The 24,573-nt window shown below is 40.4% G+C and overlaps 1 protein-coding gene across 3 annotated transcripts in view; it reads right to left on the bottom strand.

Moving 5' to 3' along the window:
- sgcg (sarcoglycan, gamma) overlaps positions 1 to 24,573 on the bottom strand; it is a 448,908-nt gene that overhangs the window by 153,433 nt on the left and 270,902 nt on the right. For all 3 annotated transcript variants that reach the window (XM_051927319.1, XM_051927318.1, XM_028799520.2), the window contains exon 5: positions 3,462 to 3,581. In XM_051927319.1, coding sequence (XP_051783279.1) covers positions 3,462 to 3,581 — 120 coding nt within the window. The remainder of the gene's footprint in view (positions 1 to 3,461; positions 3,582 to 24,573) is intronic.

Raw genomic sequence — 24,573 nt, forward strand, 5'->3', positions numbered from 1 at the left:
GGACTGGTCCAGTACCTTATAAACTTCTTGTTCATTTCAAAATCCATTCTGAATTTTATTGTCTATCATCTGAAACCGGTTAATTTTCGTCCCTGTTTTGGAAATCCCACATCTCCTGATAATATGTAGGTGGATGGTGAGCATCAGTTTGAGGTTGAATATATTTTGAAACTGTAACAGCAGAATATCCTGTTCATTGACAACGGACTCTTCCATAATATTTATAACCTTAGGCTTCTGTGGTCTTTTCATTGCCATTTTTGAAGAAAACCAGATGGGCACATTTGGATTCTGCACCTTTGGAAGAGGGGTCTGTAAAAATTTGTGAAACTTTATTAATTGTTTCTGAGCTTGATACATTTTTTTTGGAGTTTTGATCATTCTTTGTGAAGATCTTGAAGAAAAATATTTTCTAAAATATCTTAAACACTATTTGCTATTTTGAAATTACAAAGCCTCTTATTGAATTATTATGGCCAATTTTCATATTTGTCTATCTTGAAAAACAGAACATTCTGTGTGACTTTATTAACAGATTAGATTACTATTTCATGTTTTCCTTGAATGAGCTTTCTTCAACTTATTTTATTTTCCTTGTTTACAAAAGCCACTATTGACAGTGAAACAGATCCCTGCTACAAGATAGTTAAACACCGGGAAAGGTACGCAGCAGCTATGCTTCTAGTACACCAATTTACTTCTCCTATTGTATGAGGAAAGCTAACCATAACAGCAAAAAACAAACAAAAAAAAAGAATGTTAGAAGAAATTGTCACTTTGTAAGGTCAGTATTTATGTTACACTAACAACAATGTCCCAACTACATTATCTGAACAATATAATGATTCAATATTTCTCTGACAGTATAATTTAATTGGCAAAACGCTAGACTTTCTCTCCATATTGGTCTCAAGCCAATTTTAACTTGAGATTTCAACATAGATTTTAACTTCCATCGAATACACCTTTTAAAAAATACAGTAATCCCTCCTCCATCGCGGGGGTTGCGTTCCAGAGCCACCCGCGAAATAAGAAAATCCGCGAAGTAGAAACCATATGTTTATATGGTTATTTTTTTATTGTCATGCTTGGGTCACAGATTTGCGCAGAAACACAGGAGGTTGTAGAGAGACAGGAACGTTATTCAAACATTGCAAACAAACATTTGTCTCTTTTTCAAAAGTTTAAACTGTGCTCCATGACAAGACAGAGATGACAGTTCAGTCTCACAATTAAAAGAATGCAAACATATCTTCCTCTTCAAAGGAGCAAATAAATCAATAGGGCTGTATGCGAAGCACCGCGGCACAAAGCTGTTGAAGGCGGCAGCTCACACCCCCTCCGTCAGGAGCAGAGAGAGAGAGAGAGACAGATAAAAAAATCAATACGTGCCCTTTGAGCTTTTAAGTATGCGAAGCACCGTGCAGCATACTTAAAAGCTGCACACAGAAGGTAGCAAAGTGAAGATAATCTTTCAGCATTTTTAGACGAGCGTCCGTATCGTCTAGGTGTGCGAACAGCCCCCCTGCTCACACCCCCTACGTCAGGATCACAGATAGTCAGCGCAAGAGAGAAAGAAAAGTAAGCTGGGTAGCTTCTCAGCCATCTGCCAATAGCGTCCCTTGTATGAAATCAACTGGGCAAACCAACTGAGGAAGCATGTACCAGAAATTAAAAGACCCATTATCCGCAGAAATCCGCGAACCAGCAAAAAATCCGCGATATATATTTAAATATGCTTACATATAAAATCCGCGATGGAGTGAAGCCGCGAAGGGCGAAGCGCGATATAGCGAGGGATTACTGTATAATGTTTAAGACATGTGAACTACATTTAGTCATAGACCCTTCACAACCAGCAACTAAGAACAGAACATTAATCAATCCCACTTTTACATTACTTGTATTGAAATCCCCTGTCTGTGAAAACTATTGAGCCCCTAGAAGACTATTTTTAATTACATGACATTGTAAAATGCTGTTAAAAAGCATGCATTTAATGTAGTCTACTAACTATTGCTGTTATTTTTGTATATGACTCACTGTTGCAAAAAATTTAATAAAAAATGTAATAACTGACATCTTGATGAAATAAGTAAAAAAATAAATCAGTTAACATAGTCCCCAATGTTACACAATGTGTACATTTTCTGACTTGTTTATTAACAGTTTTAAAAGTACCTTATTTATTTTTTAATTGTTTTGTTTTACTTTCCCTGCTGTTTTCTCCTGGTTTTGTTGAACCCAAGGGGGTGAGGCCTCCTACTACTACAGATTGGCTCTTAACAGGACAGCCACCTTAGCTCCTATTTTAGGCCTTCTTTTGCTGCAGTCTAACTGCTGGAGCATTGAGTGCTACACTCTCTGTTTGATTCCCTTTGCTGAGTTTTTTCAACCATTTTTGTATTTATATTTAAAACTAAAACTTTATTTAGATGCAGTTAATTACTGAGAATATAGGTCATCTAGTTTAAGGGGTTTTCCCTGTTTTGAAGTAGGAATGTTTTGCTATTTTTCTAGATGGCCTTGTCTTTTGAATAGTTATTTTCTGTTTTTCAAACTTTCTTTAACTAGTTTAGTTATCATCAACTTTGTCTTTTGAAATTCATTTGTTTATGGGGTTATTTTTTTCCTTCCTCAAAAACATAATTATTCCTTTTTTGGAAAATCCTTTTATTAAGCCTTCAGTGTTACTTCCAATAAACAACTTTGATAGGGTTCACAGTCTTTTACTCTCATCTTGAGAGCAAATCATAACATTTCACGTTTATGGACAAATTTAGATTTTTATTGTTTTCAATATATAAATGCAAACATCTGCCAATCATTCAGTAAGAATGTAAGTAAAACTACAAATTTTATAGGGGATAAGCAGAAAGCCAACTTAATCATTGATACAAATGTTCACAGTGCAATAGGCAATAGTTAAGCATACATTCTGACACACCTGAAAAAGACTCCATTGCTGAAACTTTGTGTTACTAAACTTGTTTTTATTATTTTAGTGTGGTACTAACCTTTAACTGTTTATGCAGATATATACTAATGCAGTCTTTCTCTAAGTAAATACATGCACAGTGTCTATTTTAATCCCAGTGATAAGTGCTCTATTAAAAAGGCCTGCAGTGCATATATGTTACAGTTTTAGAAAGAGAAAATATCTGAGGCATTTTCAAGGTCTATTCAAAGAAATGTCACAGCATCTGAAGGCTAGAGATTATAAACAGCCAAAGCATGGCATCCATTCTCAAAGATCATATGACTTTGCGTCCAACTATATCGAGTAATGGGAAACAAGAAAGTTCAGCTCAGAATAGATAGCTATTGTGCTGAAGTTTAGAACAGCTTGATTTGTGTTCCTAAATCTTCATAACACATGCACAAAAAAGATGCTGTGTTCATTGACATTAAATTTATTGTTCAAGAAAAATTATAGTTATAAATCTTTTGCATGTACTTACCAGTAACACAAAGCTTGTCTGCTCCCACAACCACTTCATTCTCATCTGCTGAAAACAACATCTTGCCACTGCTGGACTTAATTTCAAATTGTTGACCTTGGATCTGAACAATTTTTGGCCCTAAAAAAAATTATTAGGTATTATTAAAAAAAAAAACCCACATCATTATTGCAGAAATACAAAGGATAATGACTTATCATTTCCTTTATGACACATTTCTGCATAAAATGAAAACTATTTCTTATGATTGTCTTGAAGAACTTTTTAGCATAAGCAACGGTGCTTTGGTTCTCAGGTAAAATGCAAACACAAACAATGTATATTACTAATTACATAGCGAGTATAAATAGAGACACATATTTCTTTAAACATACAGGAAAACAAATACGTTTGAAATTGATTAACATAAAAGGAGCATAGCAATATACAGTACAGTATGTCCATGGCTGAGCTATGGCCTGTTGACAACAGAGGAGAGGGAAACAAAAACTCAGCCCACTGCATCCCTGGAGAAAATAAACTTCTGGATGGTTCACAATCAGTTAAAACAAACAGAGTCAAAGACAAATGCAGACACCGTCACAGTCTTTTAAATTCATACAAAGGCCTCAATTGTTTAGTTTTGAGGTTTTAGGTTTATCTCTGTACTTCTAGCAGAGAGCAAAAAAAATTTACAGAATAAAATTTCTTTATCATTCTTTATCATGTTGCTAATGGTCTTGCATCTTATTCTGAAGAAATGCAGAAATGGTAAAATGTCTCAAATTATACAACATTACAATCCATAAAACAATCATAAAGGAATTCTAAATAAATTAACATTTCGACCTTTTCCATTTTGCAAGTAAAACACATCTCCGACTGCTCAGTGAGTAGAAGTCATTAATTGCTCGTCTTCACTTACAACAGGATGGTCAGAGAGCATTGAGGATAGGTCCTTTGTTTTCTTCCATTGTTACCTACTGTAGATGATCAATGAATGTGACCAGCTGAAGTCCAGGAAGAATTTTATACTTTTTTTTACTCTTTTCTGCATTTACTAATTTATGAAAAGCAATTGCCTAAACCCCTCCTTTAACCGCCACCTTATCGTGGTGGAGGGGTTTGCGTGTCCCAATCATCCTAGGAGCTCTGGTGTCCGGGGCTTTATGCCCCTGGTAGGGCCACCCAGGGCAAACTGGTCCTAGGTGAGTGATGAGACAAAGAGTGGTTAACAAACCTTCTATGATGAATGAAAACTTTGGACGGCATTTTCCCTTGCCCGGACGCGGGTCACCGGGGCCCCCCTCTGGAGCCAGGCCTGGAGGTGGGGCTCGATGGCGAGCGCCTGGTGGCCAGGCCTGCACCCATGGGGCTCGGCCGGGCACAGCCCGAAGAGACAACGTGGGTCCCCCTTCCCATGGGCTCACCACCTATGGGAGGGGCCAAGGAGGTCGAGTGCAGTGTGAGTTGGGTGGTGGCCGAAGGCAGGGACCTTGGCGGTCCAATCCTCGGCTACAGAAGCTGGCTCTTGGGACGTGGAATGTCATCTCTCTGAAGGGGAAGGAGTCTGAACTAGTGCGCAAGATCGAGAGGTTCCGGCTAGATATAGTCGGGCTCACCTCGACGCACAGCTTGGACTCTGGAGCCAATCTCCTTGAGAGGGGCTGGACTCTCTACCACTCTTGAGTTGGCCTCGGTGAGAGGTGCCGAGCGGGTGTGGGTATACTTATTGCCCCCCAACTTGGAGCCTGTTCATTGGGGTTTACCCCGGTGGACGAGAGGGTAGCCTCCCTCCGCCTTCAGGTGGGGGTATGGGTCCTAACTGTTGTTTGCGCGTATGCGCCGAACAGCAGTTTGGAATACCCACCCTTTTTGGAGTCCCTGGAGGGGGTGCTAGAGGGCATACCTTCTGGGGACTCCCTCGTTCTGCTGGGATACTTCAATGCTCACGTGGGCAATGACAGTGAGACCTGGAAAGGCGTGATTGGGAGGAATGCCCCCCCGATCTGAACCCGAGCGGTGTTTTGTTACTAGACTTCTGTGCTTGTCACAGATTGTCCATAACAAACACCATGTTCAAGCATAGGGGTGTTCATATGTGCACTTGGCACCAGGACACCCTAGGTCTCAGTTCGATGATCGACTTTGTGGTCGTGTTGTCGGACTTGCGGCCACATGTCTTGGACACTCGGGTGAAGAGTGGGGCGGAGCTGTCAACTGATCACCACCTGGTGGTGAGTTGGCTTTGATGGTGGGGGAGGATGCCGGTCAGGCCTGGTAGGCCCAAATGTGTTGTGAGGGTCTGCTGGGAACGTCTGGCAGAGCCCCCTGTCAGAAGTAGCTTCAACTCCCACCTCCAGCAGAACTTTGACCACATCCCGAGGGAGGTGGGAGACATTGAGTCCGAATGGGCCATGTTCCGTGCCTCTATTGTTGAGGCAGCTGAACGTAAGGTGGTCGGTGCCTGTCGTGGCAGCAATCCCCGAACCCATTGGTGGACACCGGCGGTGAGGGATGCCGTCAAGCTGAAGAAGGAGTCCTACAGGACCCTTTTGTCCTGTGGGACTCTGGAGGCAGCTGATAGGTACCGGCAGGCCAAGCGGAATGCGGCTTTGGTGGTTGCTGAGGCAAAAACTCGGGCGTGGGAGGAGTTTGGGGAGGCCATGGAAAACGACTTTCGGATGGCTTCAAGGAGATTCTGGTCCACCATCCAGCGTCTCAGGTAGGGGAAGCAGTGCAGTGTCAACACTGTATATGGTGGGGATGGTGTGCTGTTGACCTTGACTCGGGACGTTGTGGGTCGGTGGGGGGAGTACTTCGAAGACCTCCTCAATCCCACTAACATGCCTTCCAATGAGGAAGCAGAGCCTGGGGACTCAGAGGTGGGCTCCCCCATCTCTGGGACTGAGGTCACCAAGGTGGTCAAAAAACTCTTTGGTGGCAGGGCCCCTGGGGTGGATGAGATACGCCCAGAGTTCCTCAAGGCTCTGGTTGTTGTAGGACTGTCTTGGTTGACACGTCTCTGCAACATCGCATGGACATCAGGGACAGTGCCTCTGGATTGGCAGACCGGGTGGTGGTCCCCCTCTTTAAGAAAGGGGACTGGAGGGTGTGTTCCAACTACAGAGGGATCACACTCCTCAGCCTCCCTGGAAAAGTCTATTCGGGGGTCCTGGAGAGGAGGGTCCGTTGGATAGTCGAACCTCGGTTTCAGGAGGAACAGTGTGGTTTTCGTCTTGGTCGCGGAACAGTGGACCAGCTCTACACCCTTAGCAGAGTCCTGGAGGGTGCATAGGAGTTTGCCCAACCAGTCTATATGTGTTTTGTGGACTTGGAAAAGGCATTCGACCGTGTCCCTCGGGGAATCCTGTGGGGGGTACTCCGAGAGTATGGGGTACCGGACCCCCTGATAAGGGCTGTTCGGTCCCTGAACGATCGGTGCCAGAGCTTGGTCCGCATTGCTGGCAGTAAGTCGAACCCATTTCCAGTGAGAGTTGGACTCCGCCAGGGCTGCCCTTTGTCACCGATTCTGTTCATAACTTTTATGGACAGAATTTCTAGGCGCAGCCAGGGTGTTGAGGGAGTCCGGTTTGGTGGACCCAGGATTGGGTCACTGCTTTTTGCAGATGATGTTGTCCTGTTTGCTTCATCAGGCCGTGATCTTCAGCTCTCTCTGGATCGGTTCGCAGCCGAGTGTGAAGCGGCTGGGATGGGAATCAGCACCTCCAAATCCGAGACCATGGTCCTCAGCTGGAAAAGGGTGGAGTGCCCTCTCAGGGTTGGTAGCGAGATCCTGCCCCAAGTGGAGGAGTTCAAGTATCTCGGGGTCTTGTTCACGAGTGAGGGAAGAATGGAGCGGGAAATCAACAGGCGGATCGGTGCGGCATCCGCAGTGATGTGGGCTCTGCATCGGTCTGTCGTGGTGAAAAAGGAGCTGAGCCGCAAGGCGAAGCTCTCAATTTACCAGTCGATCTATGTTCCTACCCTCACCTATGGTCATGAGCTATGGGTAGTGACCAAAAGAACGAGATCGCGAATACAAGCAGCTGAAATGAGTTTCCTCCGCAGGGTGTCTGGGCTTTCCCTTAAAGATAGGGTGAGAAGCTCAGTCATCCAGGAGGGGATCAGAGTAGAGCCGCTGCTCCTCCGCATCGAGAGGAGTCAGATGAGGTGGCTCGGGCATCTGATCAGGATGCCTCCCTGTTGAGGTGTTCCGGGCACGTCTAACCGGGAGGAGACCCCGGGGAAGACCCAGGACACGCTGGAGGGACTATGTCTCTCGGCTGGCCTGGGAACGCCTTGGGATTCTCCCGGAAGAGCTAGAAGAAGTGGCCGGGGAGAGGGAAGTCTGGGCATCTCTGCTCAAACTGCTGCCCCCGCGACCCGACCTCGGATAAGCGGAAGAGGATGAATGGAAGGACAATTGCCTAAACAACATCTAGATATAGTATATCATATTAGTTCATAGTACCCTATTTAAGCCTTTATGGCTAAATACCTACATAGTTCCAGCTAATTTTAGTCAATTGGGTAACACTAATTGTTACATAACATTATATAACACTTGTCCTGCATCTTATTATTGGTGAGTTCTGTTTTGCATGTAATACTTTTGCTGCTGGTATTGTCTTTGGTTATCCAACTAGGACTAAGCATATAGAAAATGTGTTGGATGAATGATAGTCTCTTGTCTATAAATACATATAAAATAAATGTATTTCTCCTGGTTGAAATAATCTGTCTCAGTATTTTAGAAAATGATAAATTTATGTTGAAGAGCTGAATGTACAGTGCTAAACTCAACAACACAGTCTTGACAGCAATAGGGTAACATGTAAAAAGTAACATGCGTTACAGATTTCGATCACTTTTTAAAGTAACGAGTAACGCATATCTTACTGAAATAAATGACCAGCATTATCATTATTTCAGCAGAACGGGATGCAAGGTTTCTCCCTTAACCAAGTTATTCACCTTAATTTGTTTATGTTTGTGCATTGTCTTATTTACAAATTTTCCCATGCAGATTTCACATGGACCTAATTTCCATCCAGCCTATGGACTAAAGACTTAAGCATTCTTCTAAAACATTAAAGTAGTTCTCAAATTCAGTCCTGGGGACTCACTGTGGCCGGCTGCAGGTTTTTGTTGAAACCAACTTCTGTTTTTAATTGAACTCATAGCCTAATTAAGCAAGCTGTTATTTTTCAGTTTCTGTGTCTTGCGGTCAAAGTGCAAATCACAAAACTACATTTGGTAAATTTTTATTAACATGTACTAAGCAGTTATATGGTGCTGATATAAATATTTTTTTCTTTTCTTTTTTTTTTACTTTTTGACAATATTTGGGTCTGGATTTTCATTCCGCTTTTCCAGGTATTCAGGTTAATCCGGTGATTCCCTACTTGGGTCGCATGCCCCATGGGGGGGCAATTAGATTTTTTAGGAGGGCATTTTGAGAATTTAGGCATGTTAAACAATTTATAAAATAGAAAAACAGAAATTCACTGTTAAAAATGATAGAAAAAAATAAACAAATAATTTTTATTTTTATTTTTTACATAGACATTTATATATTTATGCAAACCTAGAAGGGATGGTGAAGAACCCTTTAATTTATGATTTTACAACCGGCTTGGGTTTTTCTACTTAGAAATCGTTTTTACCATTAAAAATTATATGAATTGTAACAATGATTATAAAATTTTACAATATAACAAAAATATAAAATGATCACAAAATATTACAGAAAACACTGTTGTTAAAGTTATTTTATATTTATAAATATCATGTCTCTTATTGGGTGGTGCAGTGGTAGCACTGCTGCCTCGCAGTAAGGAGACCTGAGTTCGCTTCCCAGGTCCTCCCTGCGTAGGAATTTACATGTTCTCCCCGTGTCTATGTGGGTTTCCTCCCGCAGTCCAAAGACATGTAGGTTAGGTGCATTGGCGATCCTAAATTGTGCTTGGTGTGTGCCCTGGGGTGGGCTGGGCCTGCCTAAGGTTTGTTTCCTTCCTTGCGCCCTGTGTTGGCTGGGATTGACTCCAGCGGGTTGGATAATGACTGACTGACATCTCTTATTATATATATGTTTTCAAAACTGTATTTGCTGTATTTTCATATTACTTCATATTATATATATTTTTTTAACAATTTTATAGTGATTTTTTTTGTCAGTACTTCAACTATCCTTTCCCTCTTTTGTTTCCATGTTCTTTGGAAGCTTGTTTAGACCAAATTAATGACATTATGGGCTTCCTCCACGAAAGTAGGAGTTCACGCTTTGAATAGGTAATAATAAGAATAAGGTATATGTTACAGTGGGGGACATCATGATTTTAGAGAGGCCTAGGTGGGGTATGGCCAATAAAAGGTTGGGATCAACTGGGTTAATCCATAGTACAGGCAGTCCCCGGGTTACGTACGAGACAGGGACTGTAGGTTTGTTCTTAAGTTGAATTTGTATGAAAGTCGGAAAAGGTACATTATTTTAATAAATGCAATTTGGTCAGATGTTTGTTTCAACATATTATTTACTAGCCAACCCGCGGCGTAGCATACGCCGCATAATTATGTATTGATGGGTGAACACTTCCTGAACGACTCAGTTGTCCAAATGGGGTGGGTTTGTGGATACCACTGTGAGTGAATGAAAAGATGGACCTCTGGAGAGAGCAACATACAACTGTCCATGACTGAACGCGAGATCGTCTGTGACGATAGAGGCCACGCTGGTGAAAGTTACTTCATCGGTAGGGATAAGTTTCAGCACTTGTTCATTAAGGTGTAGCGAGTCTTTGTTGTTGATGCTTAATATAGCTTGCGTACTGAGTTGTTTCGGAGTCACAGTTGAGAAACACTTTTTTAATGTCTTTTAAGCACAGGGAAAAAAATCAACATGTGAAACATCCGTAATGTAATAAGGCACCAAGAAAAGTAACATTGCAATAATGCACGCTATGACCCGATCGCTGTAAACAGAAGTGAAAACAAAATCGAGCCCAGTGCTTTCTTTAACTGCCTTGTAGTGCAGTGGTAGTGTTGCTGCTTTGCAGTAAGGAGACTGTGGAAGATTTTGGGTTCGCTTCCCGGTTCCTCCCTGTGTGGATAGCGCTTTGAATACTGAAAACGCCGGTATATCAATGTAATGAAGTATTATTATTCTTATGCGTCCAGCGCTCTCTCTCTCTCACGCGCGCACCTGTATGTGTGTGTGTCGCTCGCTCGCACGTGTTCCTGCAGGCATACGCCGCATAATCATTTATTGATGGCTGAACAGTTCCGGAAAGACACAGTTGTCTAAAAGGGGTGGTTTTGAGGATACAACAGTAAGTGAATGAAAAGATGGAACTCTGGAGAGAGCAACATACAACTGTCCGTGACTGAAAACTGGTTTTGGCAGATACATGCATATCTTTTTGAAAGTTTGGCCCTGTGCCATATTAATTGTCATCGCAAAGGCCAATCTAACAGGAAATTGTCTTTGTGTAAAAATAAAAGGCAAATTATCCACGACAAACAAACTGTTTTACACGCTGCATACCAACCTGCGGCATAGTATACGCCGCATAATCACGCCGCTTTTTTAATGTTTTTTAAGCAAAGGGAAAAAAATTAACATTTGCAAAATCCGTAACGCTGCTTTCAGTAAGTACAATGCATACGCATTTAATTTGTTGGCCACTTTTTGCCGGCCGTCTTTTCTGGTTTGGGCTGCTTTTGCAGTGTTACCACTTGGGCATATTAAATCTTGAACTCCTTCGAGTAACTAATTAACTAACTAACTAACTAACACCCACCCACCCACACACACAGCTTGTGTGTAAAAAATGCGCCCGTACTTTCATAATTTTGTTGCAGCCTATCAAAGACTTGCTGATCATATTTTCTAGACTCAATATACATTGGCTTTTCACTCAGCACGGGGGCGCGCATTCATCTCGGATTATTACATCAAGCTAGTCTGCAGCTAGACTAATCTGTTACACGGCTGCATTTGAAAAACCGACTTATCCCGGATGAGTTTCACCGGCATTAATGATTAGGAATCTAGTTGGAACAAAACCCTGCAGCCACAGAGGTTCACCAGGACCGAGTTTGGGAAACACTGCTGAACACAGATGAAACCGACTTAGGTGAGGAGTTGGAGCGGGCAAAGTAGTTGCAGCTATTGATTATTCAGTGTTGTTTGCCTGGGTGTCTGATCTGCCCGACGGGATCAGAAATAAAAGGAAAACAATGTGAAGGCAATGTCACAGGTGATCCTGTGGTATAGCGGGTCCACAGCTCCCCTTCAAAAGGCCATTTTTAAATAAATAATCATTGCACTCACAGCGTAGCGAGGGGCGTGGAAGTGTGGCTGAAACAGTTTCTGGGTGGAGTCGTGCTGCGGGCATTTCTCCCCTGTGCAGTGTGCGAGCGAGTGAGGAGAGAGAGAAAGCCGGTACGTTAGAGTGAGCGAGAGCAGGCTCAAAGGCAATGTCACAGGTGTTCCTGTGGTATAGCGGGTCCATAGCTCCCCTTCAAAAGGCCATTTTTAAATATGTCTAATCTGCTCGACGGGATCAGAAATAAAAGGAAAACAATGTGAAGGCAATGTCACAGGTGTTCCTGTAGTATAGCGGGTCTACAGCTCCCCTTCAAAAGGCCATTTTTAAATAAATAATCACCGCGCTCACAGCATAGCGAGGGGTGTGGAAGTGTGGCTGAAACGGTTTCCGGGTGGAGTTGTGTAGCGGGTGTTTCTCTCCTGTGCAGTGTGCGAGCGAGTGAGGAGAGAGAGAAAGCCGGTACATTAGAGTGAGCGAGAGCAGGCTCGAAGACAATGTGTTCCTGTGGTATAGCGGGTCCATAGCTCCCCTTCAAAAGGCCATTTTTAATCAGGTGACTGACAGTAGTGGAGTCAGGCACAGAGAAGGTCAGCTGCTGAGAGAGCGTCTCGACTGTTGCAGGGCCTGCATCGGTGAAGCAGGTGAGACGCTAATGAAAAAGAGGCACAGGGCTTATTGGTTTTTAACGACTGCTTCCTTCATTGTGTTTTAACCTCAGTTTTAAAGGATTGTTTTAAGGATCCCATGGGATACCCCTCGCAAACTGTTTTAGACGCTGCATACAGCGATTCACATCCGCAAGAAACATGCCTCTATGAACAGTCAACGTGGCTCAGAGGTGCATGTGGACTCTAGCACAGACAAACATAAATGACGGCATGTTTTCCGAGTCGTCGCATCCGAGTTGATGGGCGTGGGTCTGCGAGTTGTCGTCATATCCAATGGTCTTACAGTTGGTGGGCGTGGCTCCGTCCTGCGTGCGCCATGGGTGTCTTACTTGTCGGCGGCTTAGTGAATTATATATATATAGATTTTTCCCTTTCTGTGCATTCATAGTAAATGCTTAAGCATTTTCAAATACAGTACAGCCTTAAACAATGTTGGTAGAACTTGATGGACTTGATGAAGAGGATGGGACTGGTCTCTTAAAGTAGGCATCAAGGGAGGTTTACACAGAGCTTTTCTTTTCTCATCATAAATAGCCTTGCCATTCCTGCTTCAATGAGACGAAATGAATCAGCTAACTCTTTTGTAGAAAACTTTTTTGTTGGAGTCCCTAGGTTCTCGTTTTATTCGCTGAATGCTATCATCTGTTGTTCTAGTTCCATAAGGTCTTCATTGGTTAGCTCTTTGCTATGTACGTAACAGTACAAGCAGGCTTGCTATTGAGAATGAATGGGGGCGGCAAGGGGCAGTTCACCACCTGCCCACCACACAGTCACCTCCACTTGCATACAGTATGTTGCCTGCAGCATCCACTCAGCGAGAACGAACAGAGTGTGACCAAAGGCGGGTAGTGAATTTCCCACCACCACCCCTTTTCAACAGGCAGCCACCCGAGGCACACTACAATGCTGCCCCCTGCTGCCCCATTTACCCTCAATGGCCTCCGTTCAGCCACAACCGGGTCACCGCTTGCAGCATCACCAGCCACCCACCAAGAACGAACGGGGCAGCCGTTCGAGGGACACTGAAAGGCTATGTGGTGGGCGGGCAGTGAAACGCCCCCCTCCAACCCATCCAGCCTCTGTCCAGTCAGAAGCAGTAGCTGCGGCAGCTTGCTTGCGGGCAGCGAACCGCCCCATCAAGCCTCCGTCCTACAAACAAGCGGTACCGTGTTTCCCCGAAAATAAGACCAGGTCTTATATTAATTTTTGCTCCAAAAGATGCACTAGGGCTTATTTTCAGGGGATATCTTATATTTATTCATGTACAACAATACACATTTATCCAAATACAGTCATGTCACCTTCTTCTGGAATATTGTCATAACTCTCCACATTCAAACCCTGAATTCCAGCCTGAATTTCTTGCTACCCCAGCTGCTTTAAGGATTCTACAATATCGATGTTTGATGAATGGTTCGATGTGGTGAAGCAAAATGCCGACATACAAATGCATTCGTGGTGCTTTGATATTCAAGCGTCGCATATTCCCCAAAGTAATGACACAATATATTTTAAAAGTCTCACTTACCATCTTCTGTGCTGTCTTTTCTTTTTTTTTTTTTGCACCTTGTACCATCAAAATGTACGGCGGCGTATTTGAGCCACAGAGAAAAAAAAAATAAGGACATAATGAAAATGTCTATTTTGTGATTAAAGTGGAAATTTCAGCTTTAAACTCGAAATGTCCACTTTAACCTCGTTTTATCATTAAAGTAGACCGTCGTCTTAAAACTGACCCAGTTGTTAATTGCTACTCGCTTCTGGTTTTTCCTCCTGACCTGACAGCAGCGGCAAGCAGCAATAGATCGCCACACAGAACACATTAAATTTATAATATTCCAGCTCTCTGCACATTTAGAATTCTTAGATTTATATTTGATATCACTTTCATGATGAAATGTATTAAAATACTGTATGTATGTTGCATTTCACAGATAAATCGTTAACTTTGTTTAAATAATGAATACTGTTAATATTTACACATATGGGGGTGGCACGGTGGCAAAGTGGTAGCGCTGCTGTCTTGCAGGGAGTCACATCCCTTGTGATCCCTGCCTAGAGTTTGCTTGTTTTCCTGGTGGGTTTCCACAGTGGGCTCAGTTTTCGATCCAAAGACATGAAGGTTTGGGGATTTGGTGAAGCTACAATGACGTTAGTGTATTTGTGTGCTTGTGTTCACCTTGTGATGAGATGATGCCCCGTCCCGGGATTTTGTTTCTGTCTTACACTGATGCTGATGGAATGGGCGCATCCCCTAACTGATGGAAGCAATCATTAAACATCCTTTTCAGAAATATTGTGGCAAGGTGTCCTCGGAATTTAATGGATGTTTCGGGCACACGCGTCGCATTATGTGGTGCCTTACTTTTCAGCTGATGATCTTGACGAGGGCTGATTTTTGGGGTAGGGCTTATATTACAGAGCAGCCTGAAATCATGCTAGGGCTTATTTTTGGAGTAGGTCTTATTTTCGAGGAAACATGGTAGCTGCGGCCCCAGTGACTATGGACCCCGGGTCACAGCTGCCTACTGAGAATGAATGGGGTGCGTCCCCCACCGCCCCATTCATCAACTGGAGCTGCCTGAGGGACACTGCACTGTGCGAGCAGCGAAACCACGCCCGTCCAGCCCCTGTCCAGCCGTTGCCGAAGATGATGGAGCGACAGTTACTGAGGAGCCTGCATCGCGTCCCCCAGACAGATGAAGGAGCAGCTGCAGCCCATTCATAAGTATGAGTTGTTTGTACAGTATTTCAGATGTTCGTAACTCGGGGACTACCTATGGTCCAATAGTAGTGGCTGCAGCCTTTCATTGTTCAGTGTTACTTGTTTTAATTGTCATTATTAGAATAAAATGAAGGGCGCAAACTACACAGAAAATGGGAAAATAACAGGAACACAACATAAGAGAGTTAAGCATTTAAAGCTCTAGCAAAAATAGGAATATTTCTAAATGTCTTATAAATGTAAAGATCATGCTGTTGTATTTTTCTGAAAGCAAAATAACAGAAGGGGAAAAAAAGACCAGCTAATTAAATGACATCAGTTAATATCAATTATTTTCAGTGATTGCAAATCGGATCGAAACAACAACCTACAACCACATGGGGTCCCCATGACAGAGGTTGGGAACCACTGCAGCAATTCAATAAGTTAATTGTGCATAGTAAATCTAGAAAATTCTTCCAACAGTGATGGTTGCAGACTATTTACAAAATACTCGGGAATCTTCCTCTGCTATTTAAAAGGACTAATTTCATCAGATTACTGCATTTAGATGCAATCTCTCTAATAGAAAACAAATGATGAAATAAATCACCCCTTTTCAGTTTCAATTTATCTTATCAATAGCTTAGCCTCTTTGTTTTAAAGGACACGTTTATTGTCTCAAAAAACACACTTTGCTTTTGCAGAAGGCATCCCTTCTAAGATGGTGCTTTGAACTTCAAGCAAATGGTAATTGTACCACTCTAAAGCTACTTGAGCTCAAAGAGGGAGCCTGTTATGATTTTGTCATTAGCAGTGCTTTCCTGATGATTGTACTGCTTGAGAAAGCCTTTTAGACAGAGAACGTTGTAGCTATTCAGTCACCCTGAAGTAACTGACAAATATGCATGTGGTGTTGAGGTTAAGCAAGGTCAATGAGTCTACGTGTTTTAAGCAGCATGAAAGCTTTAATTTAATCAATAAAATGCAAAAAAGGTAATATGTCTCACATTATACAACATGAAAATCCATAAAACCCTCATAAAGGAATTCCAGATAAATTAACATTTCAACCTTTTCCATTTTGTAAGTAAAAGAGGTCCCCGACTGCTCAGCTAGAAGCAGCCATTAATTGCTAGACTTCACTTAGAACAGGATGGTCAGAGGGTCTTGAGGGCAGATCTTTTATTTTTTCATTGTCACCTTCAGTAGATGCTTAGTTAATTAAACCAATCGAACTCCAAAAAATGTTTCTTTTTCTTTTTTTTTTTTTTTTTTACTGTTTCTATACTTAACAGTTTGCTCAAAGAAAATCTAGTTATAGTATATCAAATTAGGTTATAGTGCCATATTCAAATCTTTTTCCTTAAATACCTACACCATCCTAGTTAAATTATTGTTTATTCACATAAACTGAGAGCACAATGAAGGCATGCTATCTTCTAATAATGCTGGTTATTCAAAACTGTCTGCACTATAATTTGACTTACACCAGCACATTCTGATTTTTTCACATATTTCAAATATTAGGTTAAGGTTACGTGTGAATTAGGGAAGGTCAACAGTTTTATTCAAGGATTGACCTTCTGCTGACATATCATAATAGAGTACAATGTCCAGAAGTTACACGTTCTTTGGTGAAGGTGATAATGAGCAAGCCTTGCAGTTTGTTCTTAGTTGTCACCACTGGAGGAACTTATTTGCATTCTGTCACTGCCCACCATCAAGTATAATAAGAGTATTTGAGTGGAAATTACTTTTATTGCATGCACTACTATCACTGGCAGTCAGTTCTTCAATATGAAATTTGAAATATTATTTTATACCATTTTAAAATGTAGTTTTTAAATACTACAGAGTATTTTGATTAATATTGTTAACTATGTGACATAAGCTTAATTCTTGAGTTTAAGATTATTATTAGTACAAAATAATTAGAATAATAATTTTAGAACAGAATGTATTAGCTTCAAACAAATACACAATAATATTGTGATTCCTTGTAAATTTGTTTCTTAATTAGTTTTTTTGCCTTCTGAATGTTTTTTGTAAGTAAAGCATATTGAATCAAATGTCACAACTGAATTCTTCAGTTTTCATTGTATAAATGCAACATACAGTAGCGCCCCTGACTAGAATGACACAAACACATGTACTCAACACTGAAATTTTGGATTGCTACAGTAATCCATATTTAGTAAATTTCTAAATGTCTGGCTAGTATTTCACTACAATGACCAGTAAAAATAAAACTGATAGTGTCACAAGTTGTCTTACCCCAGAGATGTAAATGGAAATGCAAATATAAGCTTCTAACTGGAAAAAGTAAATTAAATACAAAACAGAGAAGTGGCAGGACAAGAACAAAAGACCTTGTGTAATTGATGTGATTATGATACAATGTGGGCCCCAATAAATGATCTACCTATGCTACTCTAGGCAGGCTACACAAATGTTTCATGGTGTATGGTGCAAGGTAGCTTGTGGTATTTCCTCAGTAAACTAGACAGCAGCAGGTGGGCTCAATTAGAGACTGGTGGTTTCCTGCTAAACACAAAAGAAAAAGAGTAGAGTTAGGCCATGGGTCTACCACTGGGAGCCCCAATCAGCCGGCCCAGCAAGGCTGGATTAAGATCCCCACAGGATCCTGTGTGACTTTATGAATTCAGCTCCTTAGCAGAGCATTGATTATAGTTTAAACAATGCAGAATGCAGACACCCTGCCATTTAATGCATGCAAAGACTCTATTGGACAACAGTGGAGAACAGAGCTGTGGTGAGTTGGTTCTCACTTATTCAGTTCAGTGCATGGATACCTGATTGTTTAATCAAGCCTCCTCTTTGATGATTTCACTGCACAGGATCGTGAGTAGTGAAAAGGCCTCTTGTTGTCACGGGCCCCTGAGCATGTACCCAGAATGTCGTGATGGTAGATCCGTCCAGGTTTCCTAGCTACCAATAGTGGCTGCTGTGAGCCCAGGAGAGACTTTTGCAGTCAGCCTGGAGATAAATCTAGGATGGAGTAAATTGAACTGTAAATGCAAGAAGAAGCAAGATACAGACTGAAAACAGTATCAGAATCAGAAAAAGAACTAAAGAAGAGGGGTAAGGAGAGGAACTGTATTTGGATGTGGACAAATTACAAGCAATGAATTTTAGTCTACAGTATATCTAGAAACGTGTAATGAGGTAGAGCAGCGATCATTACTTAGTTGTGTGGTTCTGTTTTCATTTTGGGTCAGAACATAACACAAAGGTGCCCATGTTTTAAGAAACTGACTTAAGAAGTGGCTGAAGACTGCTGGTCCAGAATGTAATATTTTATGCAAGGGTTTTATGTTACAGGTTATTTTTGATGAAAAACAGCAATATGAAGTATGTGGTTAAACATATTTGCACTATTTCATTATTAATCCATCAATTTCCTACAGCATATTTTTTTTTAGGATTATAGAAAGCTAGGGCCTAAATTATAGTCAGATGCAATATATCACACTTTAAAACATTCTGAACTAAATTCTGCACACTGACATTCATACATTTATCTACGGTATTGTAACAAATTAAAATGTACATATCCTAGAACTCATTATTAAATATTGGCAGATTACAGTTTTAATTTTAAATCCATTGTATTACCAAACAACAGTATTTTAGCATTTTGAAATATTCTATTGATGTTGTTGAATATCATATTAGGGGAACTGAGTTGGAATCCTGGCCTGAAAACTGTTTGCAAGTTCTCCTCAGCATGTTCCCTCTACATTCCCTGTATGCTTTATCTGGGTATTCTATTTCCACCCATATCCAATAATCCTGCATCAGTTTAATTGATGTTATGGTATTAATGAGACTCAGAGGCCATACCGCATACACTTCAGAACAGGTCATCCACCTGAAGCTAAGCATTATCGGGCCTGGCCAGTACTTGGATGGGAGACCATCAAGGAAAAGCTTGAGATGTTGGTGAGGCCAACAGAGGGCGCTTACCCTCTGGTCTGAATGTGGATCCCAATGCCCCAGTCAAGTGACGGGGAAACTGTGCTGTAAAAATGGTGTAGTCCTTTGGATTAGATGTAAAATCAAGGTTCTGACTCTCTGTGGTCATAAAAGATCCCTGGGCATCCTTAGTAAAGTGTAGGATCCCGATTGCCAGGCTACAGTCTAGTCTTTCTGGCCCCCTAATCATCCCCAATCTCTAATTGTCTCTCTCTCCCACCATTTCATCACCTAACAGCTAATGTTTGGTAAGCGTACTGATGCAAAAATGGCTGCTGTCACATCATCTAGGTGGATGCTCCACATCAATACAATACAATACAGTTTATTTTTGTATAGCCCAAAATCACACAGGAAGTGCCGCAATGGGCTTTAACAGGCCCTGCCTCTTGACAGACCCCCAGCCTTGACTCTCTAAGAAGACAAGGAAAAACTCCCAAAAAAAACCTAGTAGGGAAAAATGGAAGAAACCTTGGGAAAGGCAGTTCAAAGAGAGACCCCTTTCCAGGTAGGTTGGGTGTGCAGTGGGTGTCAAAAGAAGGGGGTCAATACAATACAATACACAGAACAGAACAAACATCAGTGGTCTTTGAAGTGGCTTCAAACTCACTGAAGTAGTTTAAGTAGTGAGAAAAGTGCCATATAGTAAAGAATTATTATTATTATTATTACAAAATGTTGTGACCAGGAAATTAATCTAACTTAATAGACAGTCCTGACCGTCTTGAAAACACCTTTTAGATACTTTTAAACTGGGGAGTGGTGGTGTTTATTAGAACCATCAGAAAGAAGCAGAGAGAGGAACTGAGGTAAAAACATTTTATCTGAAATTATTTAAGATATTTTATCCACTGTTTTGCATATTCATGACTTGCCAGTTAGATGGCATGGAAATTCCATTTTGAAACTTAAAAATGGCTTGATAATGCAAAAAAGTAAATAAAATAAATACACAAATAAATAAATAGATAAATAAACTTTAACACTATATATTCAAATCATTAAAAAACTACAAACTAACTAATAAATTAAAATTATGGATAAAATTGATATTTCTGCATTGGGTTTCATATACTCAAAACATTGGCCTGAGTAATGATAAAACTGATTATAACTGCAGAGGTGTCTGTAATAAGCTAGTTAGATTACATAGTGCCAGAACAATTGCCAAAGCAAAACCTAGAGAAGCCTCATGTAAAAAGACAGAGCTGAATATGTAGGATGTGCCCATGCATTTTACCTTGGGAGGTGAGGAGGTTAACATTTAATTGTAGAGTTAATTGGCAGTTAATACACCAAGGTGTCTGATTGGTGGGTAAGTGCAAAAAGGATGTTGCTAACATGTGAAGGGGCCTGCGCACATCAATGAAACTGAAACTGATATAAAATAAAGATCAATAAGAGAAATACAAGGAGAACTTGGACCCTCACTGCAACTGTCAGATTTTGATGAACTAATTACTTCAGCGCTGTCATCACTTGAGGCTTAAATAATAACAGGACTAGACACTGATCACAGTATGCAAATGTGTACGTGTATGAATTCACATGAGCGTTCACAGAAATCTAAGTATTAAACCAACACTTTTCACAAAAGCAGTCAGGGATGTAAACCACTCATACTTTATTGATAGTATATGTTAGACTGTGCCAATATGAGATACAGTATGTTTTGCAATGTTTATTATTCTGCTTGGAACTGTCATTTATTTATTTTTTGTTGTGTTTGCTTTTTAGCATTTACTGCCAAGTCGCCCAAAGCATTAAAAGAATACTCTGCCCAAAAATTATAATTTTTGTATCTGAACCACCATCGTTTAAGGTAGGGAACTTTTAATATTGTGTTTTCATGGAGAAGACATATCACAAAATTTATGACATAATCTGCTTTAGTGACTCAAGAGGTCTATAAAAAATCACAAATACAGGTGTTGCTTAATCCAAATGTTAGGCCACTATGAAACTAAAAATAGCTTGATTCTAAAATAAAATGAAATAAATTAATAAGCAGCAAGTCAGCTAACTAGACAGAAAGAGAACAGCTGCTAGTCACATAAGATTCCACGGGCACAAAAACATGCCTTATATGCCTTTACTCTGTGCGCCTTCTCAATCCAAGACCCCAGATCACCAACAACCAAAAAGATTGACTTTACAGCACTACTTAATAGCAAGCCTCAAAGTCCATAGCAGTATTAAACAAAAAGTGTTTTTTTTTTCTTTTCATAACCAGGCTAAAGAAATGTATTTATTTCTAGGGACCTGTAGAGAATAAAATTTATAGTTTTATAGAGGTCTCATCTGCTCTCACCAAGAAAAGATCCACATTTACTGCATATATAGTAATTGTATGAATATACTGTAATTACCTCACGTATGCATTACAAATTATTTGTAATCAGCTATTTCAGACAATTATTTTTGGAAGGTTGAGAAAACAATTTTGCCTTTTCTTTCTTTAGTGTATTAAGAAATATTGAAATCAAGTAACAGTCATAGAAAGTCACAACATGTTAAATATGTTCTTTCTATATATTGAGATATTCCATCAAGATTAGTTTGCAATGGATGAGGAGCTGAAGGACTTGGAGAAAAACAACATGGGCAAAGAAAAACATGCACATCCAGCAAAGACAGAGCATAACTGAACTCAGGTCATTTCATCTGTGTGGCACCAGCTCTGGCTACTTTGCTGTCTTTGTTCCTTCTACATATTTGTATTAAAATATTATTTATTAAAAAATGCAGAGCATTTTCTGTTTTCCTGCTCTCTTTTATGTAATACCTTGAGCAAGCCCTTTAACCTGAAAATTGCTCTGGGGTGAAGTACAGCGGCCAAGACTGCACTCTGAACTCCAAAAAGGTCATGCAAAAAGACAATTTCACCTTTAGGATTAATAAGGTATACTGTATTATCAAAATCTAAAATAAAAAAAAAAATCACTCAGATCTGTCTAAATGAATCTTATATCCTGTAAAAGTGAGCTGAAGGTTCTATATAACCAAGCAATTCAAATGTCTACCAGCAGATGGTGCTGCTCTGTCTTCATTTAGTGCTTATTCAATCCTTCCCAAATTTGCTTGCTTGTTTCAATTTTTGGTTACATTCACCTTTTCTTCACAATAACGATTGATTTCAAATATATAGGTAATGACTGTGACAAATATTTTAATTCGTCATTCAATGAACTTTCTTAAAAAAACACACACACAAATAGATTTAAAACATAAATAAGCAATGCACTGAAACACCTGGTGAATGATGATTAGAAGTGTCCTAGTTGGTCCTAGTTACCAAATTCAAAGAAAAATGTTCAAATTTTGTTGCTTTTAGTAGCAAGCAGGACAACTATAAAATGACTTATGTAGAAATTTACAATGTCAAAGTGTCATACCCTTGAGCTAGAGAAGCACATTAAATCACCACTGTGCAATTTCTAAAAGAAAGCCAATCACTCACGCAATGCTGGGTTTGTTTAAGGTGAATGTGGCATTCTGCCTTCTTCAGATTTTAAACATCTGAAAGTGAGCATTTTCATTTGGCATGCTAATTTATTCAGCATGTCCTCCAGTAAACCTATCACTTTTATGAGGTACTTTACTAATTACCGACAGCAAGACGTAAATCTTTTGCACATTAACAGTTGAAAAAAAAAACGATGCCCTATTAATTTAATGGATCATAAATTTAATGTCATAATACATGGCTTATGACTTTTTTTTTAAATATGTTAATATAAAGTATACTATAGAATCAAAATAGGAGATCATTCTCTTTTATTTTTTTTACTGTTTTAACTGTTTAATTCAAACCTTTAATTTCTTCCAACCTAGAAAAATGCTCAGAATTATATCAATAAATTCTTCATTTTGATTCCTAATTAAACAGATTTTAATGTGTCAAAAAATTGTGTGGTTGTACTGTTCCTCTTATGGTCACTGATTTAACAGATGCCATGGTTTATATGTGCTACAACCACTTACATGTTTTCTTCTTGTTCTTCCATCAGCTCTGAAGCCAGTGACCAGGCAGACCTCTTCTGGTCACAAATCTTAAAAGCGCCCCTGTGTTCACGAATAAATATGGATACTACACGCCATAAGACAAATTAGAAATAAAATATCCTTTGATGAGATAATCAGAAGGGCTAAGGCAGTTATGTGGTGTGAGACCAGGAAATGATGAGAATATCAAGAAATGCTATACCAAATGTAAATTGAAGTAAAAAAAATACACTAACACTGACAACTTTTCAGAAGCTAACTTTCACTGGTTAGCATCCACTAATACTACAAAGAGAGAGACTGTCTCAGGAAAATAATCCAGAATTGGATGCCATGTGCAGTGTGTAGCCATCTTCAATGGTGTGTGTGATGTCATCAGCCCTACAAATATGATGACACAAGCCATGCCTGCATAAAGGACAGAAGGTGTCATTACTATAAATATGATAGTGGCATCTATGCCTAAACACTATGAAACAGTATCACCCACAAAAACAAAATAAAAGTGACAGCATGAAAAGTAATAAACAAAAAAAATTCAAAATATTCATAAATAAATAAGAACCAAACTATAATCTGTCTTGCATTCTTGACACACTGAAGAAAACAATGGCAATAGTTTTAGGTCATCCACAGAGGAAGGCACACCAGTGTTGGTGAAATCTTTGATCTTAAATAATTTTTAAGCAGTAATGATTAGCTATTAAATGAGATTATTGGTATTCAAGCTTTTTCTTCCTTTTTCTTTTTGCATATTGCATGATATTTGTTTTCATGCTTAATACAGTTGTTATTCCTTAATATATACCATTACATTGCATGAAACATTTCAGATGTGTAAAATATGTAATCTGTTTGATATTATTCAATACGGCGGCACGGTGGATAGCGCTGCTGCCTCACAGTTGGGAGACCTGGGGACCTGGGTTCGCTTCCCGGGTCCTCCCTGTGTGGAATTTGCATGTTCTCCCCGTGTCTGCGTGGGTTTCCTCCCACAGTCCAAAGACATGCAGGTTAGGTGGATTGGCGATTCTAAATTGGCCCTAGTGTGTGCTTGGTGTGTGGGTGTGTTTGTGTGTGTCCTGCGGTGGGTTGGCACCCTGCCCAGGATTGGTTCCTGCCCTGTGTTGGCTGGGATTGGCTCCAGCAGACCCCCGTGACCCTGTGTTCGGATTCAGCGGGTTGGAAAATGGATGGATGGATGGATGGATGATATTTGTTTTCATGCTTAATACAGTTGTTATTCCTTAATATATACCATTACATTGCATGAAACATTTCAGATGTGTAAAATATGTAATCTGTTTGATATTGTTCAATATGGCGGCACGGTGGCACAGTGGGTAGCACTGCTGCCTCACAGTTGGGAGACCTGGGGACCTGAGTTCGCTTCCCGGGTCCTCCCTGTGTGGAGTTTGCATGTT

Source organism: Erpetoichthys calabaricus, chromosome 4, assembly GCF_900747795.2.
Source record: "Erpetoichthys calabaricus chromosome 4, fErpCal1.3, whole genome shotgun sequence".
In the NCBI taxonomy this organism is placed as follows: Eukaryota; Metazoa; Chordata; class Cladistia; order Polypteriformes; family Polypteridae; genus Erpetoichthys; species Erpetoichthys calabaricus.